This window comes from Gallinula chloropus, assembly GCF_964237585.1.
Source record: "Gallinula chloropus genome assembly, chromosome: 5".
In the NCBI taxonomy this organism is placed as follows: Eukaryota; Metazoa; Chordata; class Aves; order Gruiformes; family Rallidae; genus Gallinula; species Gallinula chloropus.
In genome coordinates this window covers 30,070,186-30,096,777 of record NC_140090.1, presented here as the reverse complement: position 1 = coordinate 30,096,777, position 26,592 = coordinate 30,070,186, and the positions used below count along the sequence as shown (strand labels likewise).

The window sequence follows — 26,592 nt, the reverse complement described above, 5'->3', positions numbered from 1 at the left end:
CAGATACTCTTAATACATTTTAGATTTGCTGTGGTAGCTTTTATTTGCTATAACCCCACCCCCACCCCCACCACTGAATTGAGGTACCCTGTGCTGCATTTTTTAAACTTGTAATTCCTGTACTTTAAAAAGGATCTTTTGATCTGTTTTCTGTTTCCATCCTGGTAAGAACACAGGATATGCCGTCAATTTTACTAGCAAAAATAAATGTTCTGCAAGGGTTAAAAGATTATTTTCTTACTTTTTTCTTTCATACCAGGTTTGTTTCTCTGAACTAAGTTTTCTGAGGATTTTTACTACTTTAGCATTATGTAATCTTATCTCTGTCATAGAAGGAGCATAAGCAGCAAGTAGCCCACTTCTTGTGGGATGGGCCAAGGGACATGGATTGGTGGTGTGAGCCACTCTTCACCAGGATAGCCCAGCATGCTGGTATCCACCCCAGGCGGTCAAGATTCGGTACTGGTGAAGAACTAAACCAAACGGGTTTTTAATAGCCGCGACCTCTGCTGTATGATGTCCTTTAACCTGGGACCAGGGAAAAATCTTCATTCTTAGACCTGAAGATGGCACGTATTGAAGATCATGTTATTGGTGCATGTAAGCCATTATCTTAACTGTCTTACTGAGCTGGTTAATGCTGTTGACTGTTGTTGAAATGTGAAATCTAGTTACTATTGACTTTGTAAATACCTGCCAGAGATGAAATATAATTATTTTAAATCATTGTAAATAGAGATGTATAAAACTTGACACAATCTGCAATGCAGAAAAAAATTATATATATATATATAAATATATAAAGATGTTAAATAAATATTGTGCTGTTTCTGAACACAGAGGTATGATTTATTAATTGCTTTTTAAAATAACTTTGATTTACGGTGACGGGCGGGAAGCAGCCGCCGGGGCCTGCCTGCGAGTTTAACTTCACGTCGGTGCGTTCATCGTAGGCGCTGTGGCCCGAGTGTTACTCCGAAAGATCGCGGGCAGAGCGGCTCCGCCCCCTGAGGCGGGGTGGCGGAGGCGGGCGCTTCCAGCGCGGCTCTGGCGGAGCCTTCGTGTCGCCACGGCAACCCCAGGCGCCCGCCCGCTTCCCTGGCAGCGGAAGTCCCGCCCAGCTGCTGGCGCCGGCGGAAGGCGGGGCAGAGAGAAGGCGCACGGATTGGTCGAAGCAAAGGCCTGTCAAGGCGCGGCGGCGGCCGAGGCGGCGGCGGAGGCGGCTGCCCCCCGTTCGCCGCCAGGCAGAGTGACGGAGTCGCCTGTCGCTTGGTAGGTGAACCCGCTTCCGCCTCCCGCTGTGGCTGCAGGCGGCGGCCGGGAGCTCGCGGCGGAGCCAGTAGCGGGCAGGAGCCCGAGGCTGGAGCGCGGCGGAGGGTTGCTGCTGTTGTGAGGGCTCCTGCTGCCCTGCGTGCTTTGTGGGAGCGCTCCTTGGCGGCGGGGCGCGCTCACGTGGCTCAGCCGGCGGCGCTCTGGGGGGTTCCCGCCATGAGCCGGCCGGAGCGGAAGGGCAGCGACGCTCTCCAGGTGAAGTTCGTGCCCGACGAGGAAGTCCTGAAGCACATTGCTGACGACTCAGGTACAGCTAGCCCGGGGCAGGGCCCGGCCGAGCGCCGACCGCTGCTCCCAGGGTGCCGGGAGAGGGTCCGAGTGGCCGCGGCGGTGCCCCGGGACGGGAGCTCTTCTCCGATACCAGGGGTGGGCGGGCTGAGGGCAGTACCAGGCCTACCGCCTCTTCTTCCCCGGCTGCCTTTTCCGCAGGTTATTTCCGTCCCCGCCCCGGCGCCAGCTTCCTGAGCAGCAAACGTGTGTGGAAAGGCCTGGGAGAGGGGCACAAGTAGCCTGGCAAAGTTCCTAAGGCCTGATGTGTGTAAGCGCACCGAGAGCGGGATCGGAAGGAGATTCGAGGCGGCTGCCTACAGGAGATCTTCTCTGTTGTTTTGGCTATTTTTGGGGGGTTTGGAACCTCTGTGGAGGTGCTTAAAAAAACTTGCCTGTACAAGGCACAGAGCACCCTGATCTGGCTTTGCTGTTACTCCTACTTTGAGCAGAAGGCCAGATAGGCGGCCTCGGGAGGTGTCTCGGCCTAAATTCTCATGTGAGCGCTGATAGCCTGTAGGCCAGGTCTTTTCCACTTGCTTCCCTCTGCTAGGAAACCTAGGGGATGCTAAATGCCTTTTTGGGTGCAATTTGATGCTCCTACGTGTGAGTTACTCTCATTTATCCCAAATTGTGGAAGCCGGTGTGTGCTGAAATGGGAATCTTGTTCCCATGGGCTGCAGAGGTAAAGCTCTAAAGAAGTAAAAAGCTCTTGTGGTAAAGGAGGGACCAATGGCTGAAGGGTCAGCTGACCACCAGGGCCCGGACCAGCGATTTTTTTAGCAGAACACCTTTTCAGTATTTGTTTAGTGACTTGCTCAACAGAAACGTGGTCTCTCAGTAAGGTAGTTGCATACTACTGCAAAGAAATAATGAAGTAACGGGAGGTTAAAGCTTTTATTGTAATCTCAGGTGTTAAAGTACAGAAGGACAAGAATCAGCTGGTGGCCAGTGTGAAGAGATTTGTGAAGAAGCTTGAGGATATTTCAGATGATGAAACTCAGGAGATCCTGGAAGAGAATAAATATGTTGCTGTTCTTGGAATATGTGCTGAAGGTATTAGAGGGGAAAAACCTGAGGAAGCTCTTGCAGTGTCAAAATTATATAATGTTGATGAAATTGTTTTTGAGGGCTGACCAGCTCTGATTGTGCTTGTGGTAACAGGTGGAGGGGAGGATTTTTCTGAGGATTGTATTGTGATAATTGTTTCAAAACACCTGCAATGTAAAGAGTCCTTAGATACAAAGTGTAATAGGAAACATTCCATTTTCCTTGGGTTGGGAGTATGCTGGTGCTTTTTAAATATCTACAGTAATATTTCTTTTCACAGATCCAATAGGAAATGGCTCAAATATAAGCGGTGGTGAAGTTTACACATTCCAGACTCCTAAACGCTCCAGCAAAATGGCAGAGCTGGGTATATTTTCCTCTTTTTTCTTTCATTCTTGCTCTGGCTATGGCCTTTTTTTTAAGTACTATGTTAAATGTGATTTGTCACTTCTGTCTATTCAAAGATATGTTTGCAGTATTTCAGTAGCTTTTATCTGGCTCTGAGTCAGTCTTCCTCAGAGACAGAAGCACAGGGCTAGGACAAAGCAAAGGTGTGGTGAGGATAAGACATAGATAATAAATACATAAGGAAATATAGAAGTTTCCTAATGCTGGGACAAAGTTTGTGTTTAAGTGCTAATGGATGGCAGGGGGGCTGTTTGTGTAATTTATAAGGGTATGAGAATAACTCATTATGTAGCAAAGAGTAAAAAATGGCAGTATTGGCTTTGCACATCAGGATTTCTTGTACTCAGTGTCTGATTGTGCTTGCTAGGCCAACTGTGGACTTAGGACAAACAAGGGGAAAATGGCATTTCTGGAGAGGGTGGGTTGTTTTGATTCAAATAAGATGTCTAAGCCCTGCTGCCACGATGTTTCTTCTCACTTGAAGAGTCTTTGTGTGCCAGCACTGTCTCTGAACTCCATTAGTGTTTATCTGTGACAGGTACATAGGATGGCCCAAAGGAGAGGGGTCAGTCATCCTTCCATATCACTATACAGAAATTGGTTTCCATACCTCTTTACTACTTCTCTGAGCTTCTGCTGTGTTGAGAAGTTGTCTGTTTCTTACACCTCCTTCTGCAGCAGGGTAGGTTTCACTGTTGCTTTCTCCTGGAGCCGTGACTCTGTTTGAAAACTGAAGCAAGTCATACAGTGGAAGGCTGGTTTTCTTGAGGGGCTGTTAACATGGAAGCCCTTCATATCCTGCTCAGATCAGTGATTCAACTTCAGCTTGTGATGATAAGTAGTAGAAAGAGGTAAATAGGATACAAGAATCCACCTCCTGGGGAGCTGATGCATTTGTTTCCTGTATCTACTGCTCTACTGTGTCCAGTTGAGCAGTTTTAAAGGACTAAGTTAGCGTTACAAAACATTGCTCTGATTCAAAGATATGTGATCTCCCAGGGAGCCAAGTGTGCTAGAAAATTAGTGCATTGAGAGTTTTAGGTGTATGGTTCAGTGGCTGACTAGCCAGAGCTGGGAGTTCTGTACCTGACATCTGAAATTTCTTCCCTTCCCCCTGTTTCCTACAGCCTCTGAATTAGCCCAGACACCAGGACAGAGTGTTGCATCGAATCACTCTAAGTGCCCTGAGAAGACAGCCAAAACCCCTCAAAGCAGCAGTAAGTCCTGTGAGGCTTTGGGGAACTGAAGCTGAGTGAATGGGGGTCATGTTTCTATTGGGGTGATGGAGTGGATGCTTGAGTGCATTGTCATGCACAGCTTGAGTTTGAGCTTCTGTCATGCTTGAGTAATCTAGTCAGCATAGCATTCTAGACTGAACTAGTATGTATGGCCTCTGGTTCACCTAGGTGTCAGATCTTTTATCCTGCCCTGCTGTAGTAGAGAAAACAGGAACTTTTCTCTCATCTGTTGCTTCAACACCTAATGTTTTCCTCTGTGTTTAACAGAAATGCTTGCACTTGAGGGAATTATGAGCTGGGCTGGTTTGTTGAGCACCAAATGGGTAGGTGTCATGGTTTAACCCAGCCAGCAGTTAAAACAACCACACAGTTGTTCACTCACTCTTCCCCCACTGGTGAAATGGGGGAGACAATCAAAAAGGGAAAAAAGGTAAAACTTGTGGGTTGATATAAAGACAGTTTAATAGGACAGAAAACAAAAGATGATAATAATGATAAAAGAATATATAAAACAAGTGATAGCACAGCACAACTGGTCACCACTGAAAGCTGATGCTCAGCTCATTCCCGAGCCGTGCCACCTCCTGACCAGCCCCCCAGTTATATACTGAGCATGACATCATACGGTACGGAATATGCCTTTGGCCAGTTTGGATCAGCTGCCCTGGCTGTGTCCCCTCCCAGCTTTGTGGGCATCCCCAGCCTTCTCACTGACAGGGCAGTAGGAGAAGCGGAAACGTCCCTGACTACTTGGGAACAACTGAAATATCAGCGTGTTATCAATAATATTCTCATCCTGAATCCAAAACATGGCACTCTACCAGCTGCTGGGAAGAAAATCCACTGTTGAAGCTGGGACAATAAGGTTGTGTGGGTGTTATGTCTAATTTAAGCACCCAATGCTGTAGGGAGAAATACAGGTGGGAAAAGTCAGAGCAGGTCACCACTGGTGAGTGTATGTTACTTCATGCTCAGAAATGGAGACTGGTGTCTGCAGGGAGAGGACATTAGCTCATTTTTCAGCCTCTTCCTTTCTGCTGATGGCCTCTGAAAGCTGCGTTCAGGATTAAAAGCTGCCTTCTTTTAGTTGTGGTAGTAAAATTGACTGTCTTTGTTCTCTCTTTGCCTACTGTGAGCAACTAGAGGCTTCCCTTATAGGATTAACCACCCAGATAGCCAATATTTTGGTGCAGTGTAGCTTTGAATAGTGAATGCCCATGTTTCTAATGGATCATCTTGTACTGCTGTTGTATGCAGTACTCAGAATAATGTTGTTCCTTGCTTTGCAGAACATTCAAACAGAGTGCAACAGAGGGTGAGTGATGACTATACACTGCTTGGTTTTTTTGGTTGGTTGGTGGTTTGTTTTTTTTTTTTCCCCTTTTAAAACTTGAACTGGCTGATTACTACAGTTCTGGAAAGAAAGAACCTTGAAAAGCCTCATTCACAGCACAGATAAACTCTACTAATCCAACTGGGCAAGAGTAATTCAGGTGGGAACCAGAGGTACCATTAAGCAGGACTATGGTATTTAGACTCAAATAGTGGGCAAATAATGGGTTTGACTGCCTAATTAGTGTGGGTAGATGCTATTTCCTTGCATCACACAAGTACATAAGGCTACAGTGGTGTAGCCTTATACTAGGAACATGTGCCCAGCTTTTCCTGTAAAAAGGTTCCAGGATGAGCTATGCCCAGAAGAGATGCTGTTTTGGGATGCTGTTTTCACACCTTGATGATTTCACATCCACTTGGACAGGATTAACAGAAATGCTTCCTAAGTATTTGCAGACTTGGTCCAGTGTCCGAGTTAGGTGTGTGCTTTATGCCTGTGTAAGGAAGATGTGCCACTGCAACTTGATGAGCCCAGATGCTTGGGTTCCCTTTGGTGCATTTCTAGGCTCAGTATTCTGAGCAGTCTTCTGTCATTCTGGTAGTTGTTTTAATAGTAGACTTTCAAATGACTTTGAGTAGACAGTGTGATGTGAAAGATGACTGCTCTGGGGAGTTGAAGCATTTCCACTTAGTCATTGCTTCCATTTGACTCCTCCTGAGGGGCCAAGATCGGCATCTTTATTGGAGATTTCAGAGTTTTCTACCCTCCGTTTTGGAACCTCATTTGAAATAATTAAGCCCCTTTAGGAACCTGATCCTTTACCCCTTGCCCACCTCTGAATGCCAAATCAAGAACTCTCCATACTTGTGACCTGTGGTTTCCCACTTTCCTATGGGCTTAAATAGCTTGGAAACGTAACCTGATTCTGTTTGCCTGGCAGAAGACTGTTTTGTAAAGGTGTAGGCTTCTTTTCCTAATGCATGTTGTTTCTTTGCTGTAGGAGAGGAAAAAGAAAGAATTTGTGTCCACTACACCTTACAGGCTCAGAAAGAGACTAGCAGGTAAAGATCAACCTTTGTCCTGTGTTTTTCTGGTGGGCTGCTACCTGTCGTAGCAGTCTGACTAAAGTGATCCGATTCATCCTGCAGAAAGTATAGAAATATCCTGAAAGAAGCCTCTGCAGACCTTTTCCACACAACAGATTGCTACTTAGGAAAGGGGTTAGAACGGTTAGAAGCACCAAGTTGCTAAAGTTCAGTAACATGATCAAAAGAGACAAAGCTCTCAGTAGTCTAACCTGTGCTGACACTTAATGTCTGGCACAATTACTTGAACCAAGTCATAAAACTTTTTGATGATGGCTGGGCCATTCATGGTAAAGTATTTCCAGTTAACTGGTTGGCTATATGTGCTCAGAATGAATGCAGAGGAGACTTTAGTGCGTGGCATGTTCTATTTCATCTTTTGTGTTGCAAGACTAAGACTCTGCCAGATTCTGTCTGTGGTCTTCAGTCAACATTGCTGACAGAGTTCTTTTACAAAACCTTTTTTGCAGAGTGTGACCCAGAATACACTCAGTTTGTGTGATTGGCATTTGGGAAAACTGACATAGAGATGTTAAGAGAAGTAGGGAGTTCCATTGTCCATTTTTAGTCATTTTTTATGGTGGGATTATGTTTCTTAGCTGGTGGCAAAGGGCATGCTTTACTAAAAAACTAATTTGTGAGGCTGGAAGTGGGAAAGACGTGGCAATGTGTGTTTGCAGTCCTCTTATGCATTGATTTTTAATTTCCTGTTAAATATGTTTAGGAATCATTTGCATGAAAGGCACCTAGATAATGTACGTGAGAGAGTGAGGCGGTGCAAAATGTGTCGTGTGTGAGAAGTCATGGCTGGCTTTTTAACCTTAAAATTTATCCTTTAGCTCCAAATCCTTATTTAGAAAGCGAGAGTGAATATTCTGCTTCCTGCTCAGAGGAGGAGAATGAGGAAGGCCAGAAAGAAGTCAGCACTGTTTTATCAAAACAAAAACCCCCAACAAAAACTAAGGCTGCATCTACACCTCCTCCCAAAAACAACCGAGGCAAAAAAATTAAGGAGGACAAGATGGTGAGTGAGCAGAAAATGCGCTTTTGAGCTAACAAGCATGACAGTGTGTTTAGTCTAGTCAGTAAGCTGCTGGTGACCACATCTAACTACCGGGAAGAACTGCTAGACCTATTTCAAATCAAACCAGACAGGTTGGCTTTTGCTGTACTTTGATCAATCCCTGTTGGACAGGTATCATGGAGGCTGTGGGCTTATCCAGTCTATATCTTCAGCAGCTCCAGAAGGGGAAGTTCTAAGATGTCTATGAAACTGGCGACTTTATACCACGAAAGTATGAAGAAATTGTCTTCTGTAGCACCAAAAGAAACACATCCTACTTTCTGGCTTGGTGTTCAGCTTTGTTGTCTGATTTCCATTCCAGTACCAGGGATCCCTGCGCTCCCTTATTTGTCCTGCTCTTTCAGAATTGCTTTTCTGTCTTCAGGAAAGAGCCATCTGACTAGGATAGCTTTAGTAGAATGCTACTGTAGAAAGCATTTTTGCAGCTATCTTCTGGCTTTCTATTTATCCTTGCTTTTTGTCGCATATTGGCTAATTTTTGTGGGTGCAAAGGGAGAGGGGAACTTGGTAGCAGGAGGACTGTGTCTGATTTTACTGTCCTTGTTTAGAGCAACCTTGTGGAAGAATACTTTGAAGCTCACAGCAGTTCCAAAGTGCTCACTTCAGACCGAACGCTGAAGAAGTTTCAGAAAAGAAGATTGAATCAGGTACATTTTGCAGTGAATTAACAAGTCTCAGAGCTTTTAATTTCTTTGAAGATTTCCCTCATCAGAATTTCCTGATGTTGCTGTTTTCACTTTATTTCTGCTGCTCGCATTCTCAGTAGTAATGCTGACTTAGGAAGCAGTTTGCACATTATGTCTCCTACTGCTGCTCTGAGCAGGGACAGTGCCCAGTTGTGGAGCCTTGGATGCTAGGTGAGCAGATAGTTGAAAGTTGCAGTTACCAGAACAGGTTAAAATTTGCTTTTGAGGGAGGAGAAGAGAGAGAAGCAGAGTTGTAGAGACCTGCTCTAAAAATTATCACCAAACAAGCATTTTTGTCAGTGAACTGCTTAGGGGAATTGCAAGCTTTGTTGACCGTGTTTAGAGAACATGGAGAGAGCTCTTCTTATCTGAGCATTTCTGGGTCAAGCACACGCCTGACTGGGACAGCTGGTCTGTGAAATGCCCTTTGTGTCCTATTCCACCTCCTAAGAGACAGGAACAGTCTTAATTGTTGCAACTGAATGACTATTTTTTTCCATACGCCACTTCTACAAGACAGTTCAAGCAGTTGCACCCTGGAGAATCAGGTACACAAGCACAGTGCCAAGGAAACGTAACATTGTTGGAGGTCTTGTGTCTATGATTGCTTTTTGGACCCATCTGTGTTCTAAAATATGGTATATATGCAGATTGCCCGATGCCTGCTGTGGTCTGGAACTGTTTTCCAGAGAAACATCTGGATTCTTAACAGATTCTTTCAGAACAGCTCTGGAAGGAAATCAAGGCTTTCACTGGTGCTGGCTCCAAAGACATTGAAGCCTTAGCAGTTCTGTCTCTCAGTGCCTTATGTTTGTGTGATACATTGCAGCTGTCTTTGTGTTCTTTCCAGAGTAAACTGTTTTCCAAGGCAGTGGAAATCAAAGCTGTTAAAATCTAAAAGAAAGGGAAGCCACTGTAGATTTGATGACATGTATCACACTACTGTGCTGTTTAAACATCAACATACCAGCACATCTTTAAAGCTGAATTAATCCTTTGATTCTTGATGTTTTTGAAATAATACTTTTTTCTACGTTTAACTGTCAGCTGCATATTATTTCCTTTCTGCTGTATTTCTTCTTTTAGGTGATGATTGTGAGCATTTTCTTGTAGTAGCAAACACCTCAACAGTTACTAAGCTTGTCAATTGGAGCCCTTGCTCCTGTGAGCAAGGCTGTGATGTGTTGGTATCTTCCTGGTACAGTGCTTGGGGTGCTGTGTAAGCTCTGAGTGTGTCCATTATTTCAGGAGTGGTTTGCCCATACTCGGCAGGAAGAGATAAAAACACTCTGCGCTATCAATTCTAGTCCTAGTCTGCTGCCGTTTCCCATAATAACGTTACTTAATCTCTGCTTTTGTTTCTCTGGTAGCAAAACTGTGCTTAGAGGGGTCTTCATGAAAGAAACCAACACATGAATTGAGTGTACCATTGGTGAAAACTACTCTGCTCTCTAGCTAGAGAGCATACCGGAGGGGTATTTGTAAGGGCTCCAATCATACATCTGTTTTTTCTTAGCATTGAATGACTGTCCTCTTACCTCTCTCTGAAAACAGCAAGCACTTCATGACCTTTTGAAAAAAGCTCCTGTTGCCTTTGCTGATGAAATTAAAGAGCTAAACCAGCAACATGAATCCCTGTTTTACAAGTGGATGCTGCAAATGCAGTAAGTATCCAATCAGAATCACTAGCAAACAAGCATGGCCAGTAAATTGTAGCCTAATGTCAGCAACATCTGGTGTATGAGTTAAGGACTGATGTTCTTTCTTTCATTGCTTAAATTTAAAATCAGGTTACATTAATTTAGTACAATGTTTCCTATAGACTAAATGATATCTGACATAACTCTGTGAACGGAATGCCTGAAGTGAAATGAGATTGCTAGTTTTTCTGTGCCTTTAAACCAAGCTAGAGGGCATTCACAAACAGGGAACATGAATAATGAGAAAGTAGGGCATATGACTGATGAGAAGAGTATCCTTTGTGAACAATCAGTTTTGCTTACAACAGCATAGTTGGTAGCAAGGATCTCACCACTGATTTCTTCAGTGTGTGGCTGTCCCCAGTGATTAGCAGTTAACTTTGCTTACGCTACCTAATGACGTATGCATGAAGAAACCTTGATGCTGTTGGAAATGTTAACAGTATAAATTTTATCTGGGTTTGTGTGTATCTTCATGGGAAGGAGAAAAGAGTAAGCATTGAGGAAAGCACGTGGGGAACTATAGAGAGCTGTGAGATTCTGAAGCACCACAGAGAAGGCAGGCTACCAGCGCTGCAGTTAAGTGTTGAGGCAGGAGCAGATGTTGGTGAGGAGAAAACCCCCCGGAATCTTTGTAAGGGAATGTAGTGTAAAGAAAATTGTGATCCATGGAGAGTAACATGAAATAGACTTTTGCTTTGAAAATTGAAGAGTTGGCTACTCTTTGTTATCTGAAGTTGCAGATCTACTCTCATTTTTGGACCATATAATATTCTTCCATAGATGTTTTGTTAAATTTGTGGACCTCCAGGCTGATAAAACATTTCTTTAGTAGGATGCACATTGCCAGATTTCAGATTTCTTGCAGCTAACCTTATTTGTCAGCTGTGAGCTGAAGGCAAGCCTGGAGCTGATAAAACATAAAAATTTTAGAGACAAGATTGCAGTGGATCATTTTGCTTAATGAACGTATGAACCTGAAAACGGACTTGTACTTTTTTGATTTAGAGTATTTACTTACTTTTTTGCAGCTTAGGTTTCAATATTGTGCTTTATGGACTGGGCTCAAAGCATGACTTGTTAGAGACGTTTCGTACCTCTGTGCTCCAGGACACTGTTCACCTTGTGGTTAATGGGTATTTCCCCAGCATCACTGTGAAATCTGTAAGTGTGGGCAAAGCTTATGGGTTTATCTCATCTTGTGTTGCAGATACCTCTCAAGTCTTTCAGTGTAAAATGTAAAGGAGATCTGCTTCATCCTAAAGCAGCAGGCTTTTGAATGAAGAGCAGTTCCTGTCTTTCTTCTAAGAGTTTAAAGAAATTAGCCCATGTGTTTTTCAAGGAATTGCAGTAATTCTCATCATTAATAGATACTCATCAATCTGAAGCTTTAATTTATATCACTATTTTGAGAAGGGGTGGAAATTTTTTGTTTATGTTGACTGTTTTGGGGGTTTGATGGCAAAAATCAGGTTGCCTCCCTCATGACATTTAAGGACTTAGTTTCAGATTTTTCCTTCCTTCAGTGCCAGAGCCTCTCAGAAAGGACTGCTGTTTTCTTTTGCAGATTCTCAACTCCATCACAGAGGAGGTACTGGACCACATAGGGACTTTCCGCAGCCCCCTTGACCAACTTGAATTCATCATTAAAACGTTTAAAGAAGGTAAATTGACAAACCTTGTACAAAAAACATCCACTGACCATGAAGAACTTGGACATTTTCTTTCCTTGTAGCTTTCATATGCAGTTACAGTTTCTTAGTGTATTGTAGCTAGTATACTTTATTGCTTGTCATTTATGCCACGTATATGAAAACATAAGTACCAGGAATATGTGTGTATGTGATCTCAAGCCGTTACCTCAGTCACTGTTTTGCACACTTAAGTTCTCTAGAAAGGTAAGGAGGAAGACATGAGTGGTGTAACAAGATAGAGGCTGCTCAACCCTTTGGCAAGCTGAAATGCTCATCTTGCCCAGTGCCTTTGTACTTTATTTGCAAGGTGTTTCTGTAACCACCTGTTTCCTGGTGGAAGAAGACAGAATAGCTAAACTCCAGCTACATGAGGGAAGAGGTTCTTAGTGGCTGCTTGAGGACCTGATAGAAACCTCCCAGAAATCAACAGAACAAAGAACTTGCAAACAGTTTGGAATTACAGTTGCTGACAGTCTCTGAGCTCATCTGGAAAATCATGGCCAGAGGGTCTTTCCATAAATTTTAGTGTAGGCTGGATCAAGGCTTAAATGTATATGGTTTAATGGAATGGTCATTTAAATTTAATGTATGCAAATACTGACCCTAAGATGAAATAAAGGACAACTGTCAAATAAGTAGGTTATAATTAGATTCAAAAGCAAAATTAGGGTATTGCCACACTGAATGCTTGCTGATTTCTTTTTGAATATCCATTTTACTGCTTGTGTATACATATGCAAATTGCCATGGAATCTTAATTGGGTTTAAGTGTTTTTGTGTTTTCCATCATTATCTGTATGGGTTGAGAAAGACTGATTAATAGTGATGCCTGCCTGAATCTACATAAATCAGTCTTGTGTAGTACACTACAGCTGATCTGACTGAGAATCTGAGGAATCTTTGGTTTCCTTTGGCAGCCAAGTATGTATTCATTTGCACAAAAACTGGCTACCATTCCAGAATTGTTCCTGGATTCAGGAAATAGCTATTCCCAGGGGTAAGTGCAGCAGCAACAAGTTCGCTGAAAATTTTAACATTTAACATTTGCATTATCCAGGCCAAGCTTTTGTGACTTCCTTTGAGGACACAGCAGGAAAGATTCCAATTAAGTAGAAGATGTATTTTCATTGTGTGAGGGAGAGCTTAAAGATCCTAGTGATGTAACTCAGAAGTGGCTGAACAAACTGCTTTTAGACTTCCATACTAAAACACATTTGAATGACCTTGAAACGACTAAAAGTCATAAGTGAAAGGGCCATGAAGAAGTGGAAGGTTCATCATAAGATAAAAGCCTAAACTGCAAAAAGAATCATAGCTGTGATGAGAACTGCAATTGTGAGTGAATTGAGAAAAAGCCTGTTAGGTGCTTAGAAACACCATGTGTGAGAGATCAACGTATGCTGTACAAGGAAAGTGGTGATATTGGAGTGATGGATATGGAGCCTGATGGAATAGATTTGTTCTGGGCTGCATTGGGGAATGGGAGACCACTTTATGTGCAGTTTCTTTCATTGGTTCTCTGCTGTTTTTTCTGACCTTGCAGATTCATCTTTAGAGCTGTATGTCCTCATTCATAACCTGGACAGCCAGATGTTGAGAGGAGAAAGAAGTCAGCAGATCCTTGCACAGTTATCCTCTCTACCTACTGTTTACCTCATTGCGTCTATCGATCATATCAATGCTCCTCTCAGTGAGTCTCCTTGGGTCTGATGTAGCAGAGAAAATAATCTGAGTTCCACTTTGGGGGTGCTGAGTGTGTTTCGTGTCGTACAACAGCTTGTATTACTGTTGATATGCAAAATAGACCTGGTGATGTATGTATGGCAGTAGCAGCTAGAAGCCCCAGCTGGGTCTGTGGCTGTGTTGAACCAAAACTGTATAAATATACTGAGAACTACTAATCCCTGATGATAGACAAATAGACTCCAAGCTTCTGGCACCCTTTGATTTAGGGACTTACAGAAATGAGATTGGTTGCTATGCCTGTCACTGCATCCAAACCATTTTGTTGATAGCCAGAAATTTCTTGCACACTGTTGACTCTGAAAGGATTTACAGCATATCCATAAAGCTGGTATGAAAAAGGGTTGTGTGCAATTGATTTGTGGCAGAGAATTTGTCTTGTTTGAACTGCAAATATCTGGGTGTACATCCTGTGAATTTCACAAGCATACATTGTTTCCTCAAATCCTACAGTAAATCAAGTACATTTTCATATTGCTTATTTAACACCACGGAAAAGCTAAATCTCCCAATTCTGTCTGCTCTTTCTTTTCTCTATCTAGTGTGGGATCAGGCAAAACTAAGCCTCTACAACTGGCTTTGGTATGAAACCACCACATTTAGCCCTTACGTGGAAGAAACGTCGTATGAGAACTCACTTCTAGTACAGCAATCTGGATCTTTGGCTTTGAGCTCCCTAACACACGTCCTGCACAGTCTCACTCCCAATGCCAGGTAAGACGCTGTTACACTTCATAGTAGCAGTTGCTGAAGATCCAGTCCTTACTAGGTGAGACTGGTCTATTACTAGCAGGAGGCAGTCCCTGTTTCCTGACAACAGTGTTCAAGATGAAGATGGAAGGACCTGTTTTCCACATTATAGGTTACTTTAAATGAAGAGTGTGTGGATAGTCAGCCTTGTCTAGTGACCAGATTCAAGCACAAAGTCCTTGCCATGAGGGAAATATGAGTTAATATTTTATGATGGTGAGTGGTTTGCGGTTTGTTGTGTGGGTTGTGGGTTTTTTTTATTTTCCCCTCTTCTTTCACTTAGGGGGATATTCAGACTGCTTGCTCAGTACCAACTGGATAACAAGGACAACTCATCTTATCCAGGTGTGTACCCCCCTTTTCTCATTGGTTGGGGTGCTGCTACTGCCAGCTCAGTCACGGTGACACTGGCTTTTGGTATGCAGATTACAGCACTAGCTACAGAAGTACTGTAACTGTTAGCTCAGTGAGATGCAGTGGCATAGACTGTCTTCCTAGTGGTACTGTGTGACAGGAAATCAATAGACTGGATGGTTCTGAAGGGCCTCCTTTTTCTGTGGTCAGCTTTGATGTTTAGACAGGACTGAGACCATCCATGGGGGGCTGTAGAGTTAAAAAATACTATAAAGGAAGAATATGAATTTGCATAACTAGCACTTCAAGGTCTGGAGAAAAACAGGAGATCCTGTTCTCACGCTGCTCCTATCTGAGTAACTTCTGTTACACCCCTGCTTTCTAGGATACATGTGGAATACTCTGTCACTGTCTAACTGTGCTGCAGGGTAGTGGTAAAGAAAGTTGGAAGTAAAATAGAGGAGTTGGAAATTAAGTGATTAACCATGTTGGGAAGTGTATTTGAAATGTTTTTAAAATTCTGTCAGGCAAACAGGGTGAGTGGAACATTAATTCAGCTGTTTTCTGTTAATTACTGAACTATTAGTTTGGCTGTATACTTGAAAGATGATGTTACTGTAGCCACTGTGTTCTAAGCCAAAGCAAGATTTGTAGGTGGAGATAATATGTGGTAGACCTGGAAAAATCTGTTAATCTTAGCCTTTTTCTATCTCCAGGGCTGTCTTTCCAAGACTTCTACCAGCAGTGTCGGGAGGCTTTCCTTGTGAACACTGACCTGACACTCAGGGCACAGCTGACAGAATTCAGGGATCACAAGCTCATCCGGACCAAGCGGGTGAGCTGGGGCATGAAGATCATTCTGGGTATTCAGCCACCTTAAAGAAAAAAGATGCTTGCTTGCTACTAAGGATCCCTAAGACACCACTCTGCAGCTCACTGTTGAGGCTTTGTTGTTTAAGGCATCTAGGAACTAGAAAAGGGCTGAAATTCTGTAATTGCAGCCCCTTCTGTGCCTCCAATTTGTAAACACCCTTTACATGGATAGGGAGGGGGCTGTAAAAATGCAGCATGCTTTGGTTAGTTGGCAACATGAGTCTCCTCTTCGTGAATACCTTGAGCAGTAATGGACCCCCAGTGCCTGCCAGTCTGCTCCCAGTAGTTACCTGCATTTGCAGGAGGGAGGAATGCGGGGTAGTCCTAATACTGAGGCAGTATAGCAGTACAAGATACGGGAACAGGGTACTGAGGAGCTGTGTAGTGTCAGACTAGCACAGCCTACCAGAAGATTTCTCACATACTGACTTTTCTCAGGTTTTATGCTTTTCCAGTATCACTCTAGTGAATTATCCCTGGTTTTTAGCAATGTAGTCCTGCTGAATGCTGACCAGCTCTCACCCAGACTGCAAATAAACGTTAGCATTGTAGTGCTGTCTAGTGGCTTGCATTGCACTGTGCACTGGCCTTAACAATGTGTATGTGTGTCTGTTCTCAGGGAGCTGATGGTGTGGAATACTTACTAATTCCTGTAGATGACAGTACCTTGACCAACTTCTTAGAAAAAGAGGATGAAGATGTATGATGGCTCCCTTTTCTCAAAGCATCTATGGCAATTGCTCTCGGGCTGTTGGAGTGGGGTCTATACTCAGATCTCTCTCCTGGTGACCCCAAAGGTGCTGGACTACCTACTGAAAAGTAACAATTGCTATGAACAATGCTTGTTCAACTACTTCATGTAGTTTGGAATGATGACTTCTGTAAGGAAGGGATCTGTTGCTCTGTATTTAGATTTGTCTGCTTTGTCTCTTAGCTCAGATGATGCCTTCTTCATATCTATGCAGCCAACCTTACAGCCAGAAAAACAAACTTGGTAAGATTGTGCCTTCTGCTTTCTATCTCACCGGACATGAGGGTTTGATTGGAGCAGTTTACTTGGGAAGTGCAAATTACTAGATGGTCAGAGCTTTAGTTTGTACTAGTGATGTAACTTTTCTCAACTGAGACCATTCCAGTACACCTTTACCATTTACACAAAACTAGTTTCTGGTGTATGAAGAAGTCAAGATTTCTACTTCTAAGAGATCTGCCTTGACTGCATGAGGAGAGGAGAATGCTAGTGGTTTTGGGACATTGTGGGTAACTTATTAAATTCTGGCAATAGAACTGAAGGAATCGCCCCAAAACCAAATCCTTTTATATGAAGATTTATATAAAGAAAATTGTGCTGGACTCAAGTTGTTACCTGTTGGTGAAGGTGAGAGGATCCAGCTTCTTCCATCTGTTTTTGAAATTTCAGTCCAGTAATATGAAGAGGCTGCAAAGTTTTTCCTGTTTATTTTTAAAAGCTTGATTGTTTATATATATTTTTTACTTCAGGAGTGCCCACTGATCCTGGGGGAGGCCTTAAATGCCAGTTATAAGCTCTCCCCTTTTTAAGCCTTTCAATATTTGGGAGACTGCTGAAGTTTGATGGCTTTTCTTCACTTTTTTCTCAGGTATGTGGGAGTAAACCCTGTAGTTCCATCAACTGTAGTCTGCCAGCCAGACTTCAGGGACACTGTATGTCTAATATTTGGTAGCTGTGTTACAGCTCAATGTTGTAATAGTGCAAATAAAAAAGTACTTTATTAGTTTTCATTAGCCTGTCTTGTCTTCCATCATCTTTATTATATGAAGATAGAAATCCTGGCAATTGTGTGAAAGCCTCATTTTCATTATCATGTCAATTATCTGTGCAAATCCTCATCCAATGTGTGGTTTTTAAACTGATTAGTAAAAATACAGTTTCTTATAGGGTATCAAAAATAATTTGGCTTCCTTTTAATAACATTCAATAGCTTTTAAAGAGAAATAAAACATCACATGGAATAATAGTGTTACCTGGTCTACCCCTGACTGACAGAAGCAACACAGAGGTTTATATCCTGACTTTTTGTATTGAAAGGACAACAACTCGATTCCCCAAATATAGGCCCTAATTAGCTTTGCTGGAGGGACTGATAGGGAAACCTGGTACATGCCAACAGTACTCTCCAGCTTCCTCCCCCGCATCATTTTCCAAGAAACAGTCTCTTGGTGGCATTTGCATCTGCATGTTACAGGCTGCAATTCCAAAGCTGCAAAGTGCATCAGGCTCCTGGGAGAGCCACTAAAACTGGGATCAACCCAGCCAGGTTCTGTGAGGCAGATGTAGAATAAGAACTCCGCCAGTTGAAGAGATGTGTTAAAAACCTTTAAAAAAATGTTGTAGCTAAGCAGCAACCACATCCTATTTTGCAGTCCTTTGACTCTCCACAGTTCTTACAAAACTCAAGATTTAATTGATATGCTGAGTACCTATGGAAGATACCACCTAATGCATTTACAGATAGTGAAAGTGCATATTCAGTGCAATTACATCTGGTTTTCTAGACATGTAGATGTGAAATGTACTTTAGTGAAATGCTACAATCATCCTGATCTTAGTTACCTGCTAACAGTTTTGGTAGACTACCAGGTGTCTAAATAGGCCAAGAGGGGGGCTGCAGGAGATATGGTCCATCAGCCAAAAGGAGGTAAGTTTAAATCACATTTTTGGCTGCTGCCAATTCCGTGGTGCAAGCATGCAAACTAAAGAAAACTACTGTGAATTAATGCCTGTACATTTTGTGTTAAAACTTCATCCCGATTTCATGCTGTTTCTGGAGAACTATCCCCTCAATACATTAATTATCCATCTCTTGAATTCTGTGTATGTACTAAAGTAGTAGTATTGTGTCTTTTATAGCAATAGTGAACTGTTGTATTTGGAGGGATCACTTCTACTTGGAAAGGAAGATTTTTTTTTCCCCATATACTGTTCTTCAGTTTACTGAGAGGTCTTCATGGTAAGAATGATGGCAGTTAGATAGCCTCAGTAGCCTCATATTATATAGTATAGACATCTCTTTTCATTTAAAAGTGGAACAAGACGTGTAATTATATGGTAAAGACATTGCTTGATGAGCCAGTTTTATTAACTTAAAAGGATGGTGCCAAGATCTTTACAAATTTGCAATAGAAATATTTTCATTTGGTTTAAATATTCTTCTGATGTGCACATAATCCAGAGATGGTAAGATATGCAACAAAACAAAACACCTAACCTGAAAAATAAAACCCAAGCATTATCAGTGGTGAGAATGCTACTTGTTCAGTTTTAGTAATCATGTAATTAAGAGCCATAGTTACCAAAACTGTTTTTAAAGGAAGTAATAAAAGTACATTAAATTCACTTACTGATGTTAAGGAATTGCATTATAACTTTCCAAAGCTTTGTTTTTGAGAGTCCCTAAAGCTGCATTAATGATAGACTATGCAATGGAATACTAAGCAAAACTAGTACCTGTTCTATAATTGCATGAGTGGTGTCTTAATGCAACTGTTGATGCAAATGTGTAATTTGCACCCTTTCATTAACTCTTACTAGATTTATTAGGTGAGGTGTCAGTGACATGTATGGATATGATTAGATGTAACTGCAGATGGGTACGACTCCTGTATAAGCTTAAAACTGGAGATAAGTCAGGTTTTTATATTTTACCCAAACCAATGCTTGAGTATCACAGTTACCAAATATATCTAATAAGAATATACAGTAACAGTACACTTATTCAAGTACAGCCCAGTAATTGAGTAAATCAGCCTTCAGTATCCCAAAGAAGCATTTATTTGACAGATGACAAAATACATCCCAAATTTTGAGGTAACGTATAATACAATCATTTCTGGGCCAAACAAATTCAGAGCATCTTAGGCTTGCAGTTGGATGGGTCTTTGCAAGGTACCATGAAACTCCTGACTGAATTTTCCCTTTCTTTCTATGCCACCTGAAGGGGATCTCTATCTTTCTCAGACACAATGATGTTGATTTTGTTCTGTAGATGGACAGCCAGCATGTCACGCAGCTCTGACAAGAAGCCTCGCTCAGTGTTACTGTGCTCACACAGAATAACACTTATCCCGTTGGCAACTGCATCCAGAACGTCATGGTGGGACATCTCTCCTGCCATTTTGAAAAAGAAATGCCACATATATCACTAACAGTAAAGCTTCAGTAACTCATTCTTTGCAATGTGTGCAGAATCTTAGCTAGGAGGAGATAACAGGGGATACAGCCCCTAAGGAGGAATGCAACACTGTCTGCTTAGTGTAAGAATACTCCTACTCTAGTGTCCCTCAAAGGACTTTCAGGTGATACCCACCATATACAATTGAGACAAATCCACAGAAATTCCTTGTCCTCTTTGAATAGTGGCGGGTTCTGACACTTTGGGCAGGAAATACGAGTGCGCAGAGAGGTTTAGAAATGGACTGTCTGGATGTTGTGGGTTGTGATGGAGGACAGCACTGGGAAGCCTTGTGAAGTTGTCTGCAGGTCATCTCTGCAAGGCTGTATATAAGGGTAGATGGGGCATGCCGTGCCAAAGAACTTGCTCAAATTAAGTACTAGAGAATGCAAGGCAGCCTTCACATTGTTGTGCAACCTGTACGGAGTAGCTGTCCCGCTGCAGGAAAGGAGGATAATGGATTAAGTCTCTTTTTGGTGAGATACACTATGGGGTTCCTTTGGAAGATTCTGTAGACTATGTTATATATAATTTTCCATTAGGGAATTCTGTAGAGAACTGAGCAAATAACTTGTATCTTGCAAAAGGAGAAACATGCTGAAGGTTGCAACAGATTGCCATCAACGCTGATTGTGTGTTGAATTAATAGCAACATTTTCATTGAAATGATCTTCACAGGCCCACACAGCCATTTGATCCACAGCATCTCTAATGTTATTCTATCATTTCAATTGTTTTCCAATTACAGCAGGTAATTCTTTCTGGCCAAAACTTTCAACAGCTGGTCAATGCCTTTCTTTTTTCCCTTCTTTTTTTTCTAGTGGCTATTTTTATACAGGTAACAAAACAGCAACATAATCTTTTACCTGTGAGATAGAGGTCAGCCTCCATTCCTTTCAGGATGCTGCTCCCAGAACCAGCACAGACAGCAACTTTCTTCACTGATGATTCTGCAGGATACAAGGTGCCACAGTTAAGCTCCTTTCCCTGTGTTCAGCCCTTACATCAGCATTGTATCACAGTATCTATGACCTTGATTGTAGGGTCAACATAAATTTGTGGGAGGAAGAGACATGGGTCAGTTTGAAAGTCATAGCCATATAACATCTCATAGTACAGGAAGGTCCTGTGTTCATTTTCTTGTTCAAGTGGTAGGAAAGTTTGCAGAAAACTTACAGCATGGGGACCGACTGATGGTGAGATTCTGTCCTAGTGAGGTGTTACTTAGGTTTCTGAACCCTTTAATAGTCTGCTACTATTTTCAGGACTCTTGTATTCCACCATCATTAGTTTTCCAACTAATGGTACCACCAGGACAGGTGTTTTGCCTCTGAAATATGCTGGTTCATAGCTTTTAGCTCTCAGAAGGCCAGCTGCAATGCAAGCTGAGAGCAGCTCCATGCCATTAAAAATGGGCCAGTTTGCTGTGATTGCTGCTTCCAAGCTATTATGTATGTGGCAGTAATGGGAAATGTCATTCCCCTATATTATATGCACTAGAGAGAAGGGAACACAAAACACAGAGGTTTTGAATTCTATCATGCTTTCACAGTATGTTGCCAGGTAATTACTGTTGATTTAAGGGGAGTCATGCCACTACGATCCCACACCATTAGAGAGGCTTCAGAATAGTTTGGGTTTTTTTAGTGCACTTTCAAAGTCTTCTAGTAAGGCTTCCTTCTCCTAAGTTACAGACTTAATAAATCTGCTCTCACAAATTCTAATAGCTGTGCTTCTCAGAGATTAGGATAAGTAACTGGGATAAGAGCTTGCTCCATGTTTTACTTGTGACCCACTGTTTGAGCTAGGATAATTCACCTTCTTTGTCACTCTCTCATCAAAACACAGAGGGTTACATGTTCATCAAGGTACCATGAAGCATCTTGCCATTTTAAGGTGTTTTGAAATTTAAGACTCAGTCACAAAAGGGAGTGTACAATGGAAATGGTACTTGGGGGAGAAAAATCTTGGTCATTATACAAACTATGAAAAATTATGTCTCATATTCAACTTGTGTTGCACCTTCTTCACCAGCATAATATAGAACTTCAAATTAAAGAGACAGATGAGATTGTTTTGGCGTGACTGTATCACACAAATTCTAAAGTGCTGTTCCTGGTCTTCAACTGCACTTCATACTACTTGGAAGTAAACGTATCCAAGGCAGCAGTATGTCACACAGTCATGCTCCTCGTCTTCCCTGGAATACTAGTTCTCAGGGACAGTCTTACTTGCAGGCCTGTTTACCTAACGTCTTGCCCGTTCCCATGGCTAAGCGGACGTGGGGTAATTTTAGGTGGCTCTTGATACGCTCAATTATGTGTGACAAGGATACTGGCTCGCTCAGTGTGCACAGACGTCCCATCCCAGTATGGGGAAGAAGAGGCTGAAAAGAAAGGAAAAATTACTGTGAGAAAGCTGATTCCAAAAGTTTGCTTTCCATACAGTACAAAGATGAGTATATTGGGCATTCAGGAGTGCCTCTGAACTTTACCAAAAATATATGTATGTGATGCTCTTGAATGTAACATACTAACTACACTAGCTATTGGCACCAAGTCATGTGTTAGCACAGGCCACACAGCTGTCTTCATTGTTTTGGCAAACGTATGTGGCTTCAAATCCCCACAAGCAAGTATTTCAGTGCACTGGCAGGGTAACATAGGAAACCTGTGATGCTGCTGACTACTGGATTTCAGTGTTTAGGGTGCTCAGCTCACACAAGTAATACATTTACTGGAAGTAATAATGTGATTACGTTACCTTTTGTAATAAGAGAATCTCAGTCTTGCAATAAAGATGGCTGTTCTGGGACAATAATGCCACCACATCCAACAGTGCTTTCTGAGAGCAGTTCAAACAGACTCGTGTTTGCTCCTCACCTTCAAACCTGAGAAAAGATATGCTTAGTTCTTGCTAAGAAACTAGATAAAATTTCAGTGTCATATTAAGATAATACAAAGCTATTCTATCCTAGTGGCTGTTCTACCACAGAAAAAGGAAAAAAAGAAGGCATTGTCATAGCCTAACCTAGTCTAGTGTAGTCTACTCTATTGGAAGAAACATACACAGAAATTTAACTCGACTGTCCTCATCAAATTTCCTTCTTTACCCCCAATATGTGCTGCTACTTGTGAGTTGCAGTTACTATATAGTATAACATAGACTGATCAGAAAGTGATAATATTCTTCACATTTCTGTATCTGTTGCTGAAAAAAATAGAATCACAGAATTGTTTAGGTTGGAAAAGATGTTGATGGTCATCAAGTCCAGCCGTTACCCTAGCATTGCCCAATCCACCACTAACCCATGCCACCGTGTTGACATGCCTTTTAAATACTTCCAGCAATGGCGACTCAGCTATTTCCCCAGGCAGCTTGTTTCAGTGATTGACAAACCTTTTGGTGAAGAAATTTTCCCTAATGTCCAATCTAAACCTACCCTAGAACAACTTGAGGCCACTTTCAAATGCACAGAGGAACAAAGCAACTACAATAGTAATACACAACTCCAGCAACTTATTGTTTCAAACAACAGGAAAAACACAGTAGAGTGTGAAGCAGATACCTAGCAGTGAGAGTTGTGAGACAGAAGATCTCTGGGATCTCTTTGATTTTAGACAGTACTGCGTCCAGATGCTCAGTGTTGCCTGCACAGAATTCTACTCGGTGAGTGCCCTCAGCTGGATAGCTTGGTGCAGTTGATGGATGCAGTGGGACAGAAGTACAGGCACCTAAGAAAACAGTGCAGCACTACTGTTTTATAAAGCTGGGTAAGTATCCTAATTCTGATTTAGCACATAACCTAAAAGGATGCAACAAAAACATGCAAATTTTGCACTTGAATACATTTTCCCTGACCAGAACTGTGCAGTTCTTGCCCTGTTGTTTCCATTAACCACAATCTATTTTAAGTGACAGATATATATTATTTCTCATTCTTAATGTCATCCATTTTATCCTAGGAATTACATGCAACCAAAATACTGTTTTTTAAATCAGGCTGCAAAAAGACAATGCTGTTTTCGTTTTTGAGCCAAAATACTCATTATACTGAGTCCTCAAAAAGGAGAAAGTCTTCAAATCATACCTGTAAAAGCTGGAAGAAAGAAAATTTGAGGGAAGGTCCCCACATAAAACAGCATATACTGATGAATAATTTAAACCGGTTTTGTTTCCCTGTTTTTAACAGAATCTCACCGAGTCCCTTCGTCAGCCAGTGGTTGGTTCCATGAGGTATGGCATCGTACGCTGTATGCGGAGAGTAAATCCCAATTCTGTGCTCCAGAGCTCGGACCACTAGCCGTTCCTTCCAGGTCTTCCATGTTACTCGCTTGAGTGGTGTAAATATGGGAGGGTGATAAGAAAGAATAAGGTCTGCCTTCTTCTCCACTGCCTCTTCCATCACCTCCTCAGTGAGATCATTGGTGAGAAAAAGGGTGTTCACAGTGTGTGGAGGGCTTGGTTCCACCAGCAATCCCACGTTGTCCCAGCTTTCAGCCAGAGAGAGGGGTGCAAAGTCATTCAGAGCAGCAACGAGTTCCCTAAGATTCATGATGGAGCGCGAGGGCTGTCGACCCACAGCACGGATGCAGCGGAGAGTCCGTCCCACCAGCTGTGTTCCGGGGAGCAGCATGCAGCTATCTGCAGAGGGAGTAGAAAAAAAGAGGAATAAGCCTAGGTAACTGACTGGCCGAAACGGCAGAGCTGATGCCCAGGCTGCCACAGCCGCTCCGTGACAGGGGAGCCCAGCCTGCCCCCAGCAGCCGCCACACTCCGAGGCGCGCCGGCCTGCAACGGGGCTGAAACCCCATGAACGACCCTGCGGAGTCGTGCAAGGGAACTTAAGCTTCATCCATCTTCCCGCGCTAAAACCCACCCGCGGAATTCAACCGGAGAAGCGTTTGCCGCCTAGGGCACGGGGAAGCAAGCGGGAGTGGTGCAGGCGGCCTCGGGCACCGCCAGCACCTTCTGCCCAGGCCGCCGGGCAGCGCCCGCCGCCGCCGGGCCCGCCACTCACCGCACACCGCAGCAGGGCCGAGGCTGCAGGGTGGAGCCTGCGCCGGGCCCCGCCGCTTCCGCCGCGCTAGCGGGGCTGCGGGCGGCCTCTCGCGATACCCCGGCCTGCCGGGGGTGTGCGGTAGCCGCTTCCTGCCCGTCTGAGGGGAGCCGCTTCCCGGCGACAGGCGCTGGGCTTGGATCCAGCCTCGGCAGGTTTGTGTGAGGTTTGCGTGGGGCCGGGCGAGGGTGAACGGGCTGGGGCGGCGCGGGGAGGTTGAGCTGGCGGCCGCGGGGCTGGTGGGTGCCCGGGGCGGGGAGGTGCCGCCTCCCAGACTCGCTCGCTGGTGGAGGAGCCGCGCCGCGCTGTGCTGTGCAGCGATGGGATGAGGGGAGCTCACGCGTCCTGCGTGCGGGTTTTCGGTGGCAGTAACTCAGGCAGGCAGAAAAAGAGCGATGTCTCCACGCTGTCGCTGGCCAGGCGGTAGCCGAAGGCAGGTGGGTTGCAGTGAGCGCGGTCGGCCCTTCGGATGCTTAACCGGGGCGTGAGCGGTGCCGGTTGCCCGTCCTGGTGCCCCGCCGCCCAGGGCAGGCCTCAGGCTGCAGCCCGGGCCCAGGCGGGACCGGCTCGCTGCCGGGTGCCCCGGCCTTTGTGAGAGGCCTTGCCCTCACCAGGGAGGGCAGCGTGTAGAGAAAGAGTTAGCAGGTAAAACTGGTGACTGCCGCGCAACTGCGATTGTTTTAATCGCAATTATAAATGTTTTATTTGAAAATCAGACATTAATCTTGGTACTATTACGTGGTCGTGTGCAGGTGCCTGTTTGTGGCAGGCACTGGCAGCTGCCAGAAGGTGGCTCCAAATCGCACTTCTGGCCGGGTACCGGCATGTGGTATTCATCGGTTATTTTCTGTCACGTAAAACAGCAATTCTTGGAGAGGCTGGGGTTGCTTAGTATAAACTTTCATGTTAGGAAACGTTGTTTTCTTGCACCCATCTCCTTTCTCTGGGCTATTTTGTTATGCTCCGTTCCAGTTGTTTGCGTGCTGTGTAGTTGCACGATGCAAGTAAAACATCCACAGTCGCTTGAATGGCACTGTAAAACAGTGTGGTGTAAAAGCATATAACCAGACAAATATTTCAGAATTAAAAGGAGTTGGGGATTGGTGGAAAAGACCTAACAAGTTTCATATGTTCTCTTTGCAGGGAGTTGCTGTATAGAAATCTACCTCAGCAGACATGGTGAGAACAGTAGCACTTCTAACGTGTTTTCATTCTTTCTTAAAATTTCATCTCTTGGAAAGGGAATAGTGGCTCTGCATCTCAAAGGATTGCACATTCTACTCTGATGCTGTGAAGAATTTGTAATAAAAAGTTTAGGTTTTCATTCCAGACCTCTAACAAGATATTGTGAAAAGGAAAACAGGTCAATTTGCATTACTCTAAAATACAGTTGGGATTTCAATTCTAAGATCCTAAATTTTAATCCTACTTTGATGGCTATTTGGTAATCTAGTTTGGCTTCTTTTACCACAGAAGCACTGAGTTGCAAGCACCTAGCTCTCCTTTAGGATACTTATCCTTCTACACTTGAAAGCTTTAAAAAAATTGGCAAATCAAGAAATAGAGATAGGACTGTCTGTCTTAAATTGTGCATACGCCTTCTATAGCGTCTTTGTGGGCATTTCAGGCAACTGTCTTCTATTCACTTGTATTCTTCTGGAACAGCATGCCATTATCAATGTGATGCTGACTTTTGTGAACTTTTCCTGTATGCTTCCTCCA

At 43.3% G+C, this 26,592-nt stretch overlaps 2 protein-coding genes across 2 annotated transcripts; one reads left to right on the top strand and one right to left on the bottom strand.

The window, feature by feature from the left end:
* Positions 1-1,488: 1,488 nt before the first annotated feature.
* On the top strand, positions 1,489-16,575 carry ORC2 (origin recognition complex subunit 2; the record flags this gene model as incomplete). Its single annotated transcript, XM_084264956.1, has 16 exons — positions 1,489-1,579; positions 2,512-2,655; positions 2,930-3,016; positions 4,185-4,274; positions 5,585-5,610; positions 6,635-6,692; positions 7,556-7,740; positions 8,349-8,447; positions 10,041-10,150; positions 11,218-11,350; positions 11,754-11,850; positions 13,424-13,570; positions 14,166-14,337; positions 14,657-14,718; positions 15,444-15,562; positions 16,220-16,575. The coding sequence occupies 16 exons, from the start codon at positions 1,489-1,491 to the stop codon at positions 16,304-16,306; spliced, it is 1,707 nt and encodes a 568-aa protein (XP_084121082.1). The 3' UTR covers positions 16,307-16,575.
* A 2,818-nt stretch (positions 16,576-19,393) lies between these two features.
* Positions 19,394-24,821, bottom strand: NIF3L1 (NGG1 interacting factor 3 like 1). Its single transcript, XM_084264516.1, has 7 exons — positions 24,691-24,821; positions 24,012-24,455; positions 23,380-23,545; positions 22,575-22,701; positions 22,059-22,197; positions 20,678-20,761; positions 19,394-19,747 (listed from the first exon to the last, which is right to left on the bottom strand). The coding sequence occupies exons 2-7, from the start codon at positions 24,445-24,447 to the stop codon at positions 19,563-19,565; spliced, it is 1,137 nt and encodes a 378-aa protein (XP_084120642.1). The 5' UTR covers positions 24,448-24,455; positions 24,691-24,821; the 3' UTR covers positions 19,394-19,562.
* Between the last annotated feature and the right edge of the window lie 1,771 nt (positions 24,822-26,592).

Bases quoted from the DNA above. Each gene is read 5' to 3' on its own strand.
- NIF3L1 (XM_084264516.1), bottom strand. From the start codon at position 24,447: ATGCTGCTCCCCGGAACACAGCTGGTGGGACGGACTCTCCGCTGCATC. The intron at 22,198-22,574 runs GTAACGTAATCA...CTTTCTTTTCAG, and splicing joins AGATTCTCTTATTACAAAAG to CCTCTTCTTCCCCATACTGG. The intron at 19,748-20,677 runs GTAAAAGATTAT...TCAAAATGGCAG, and splicing joins GGCTGACCTCTATCTCACAG to GAGAGATGTCCCACCATGAC.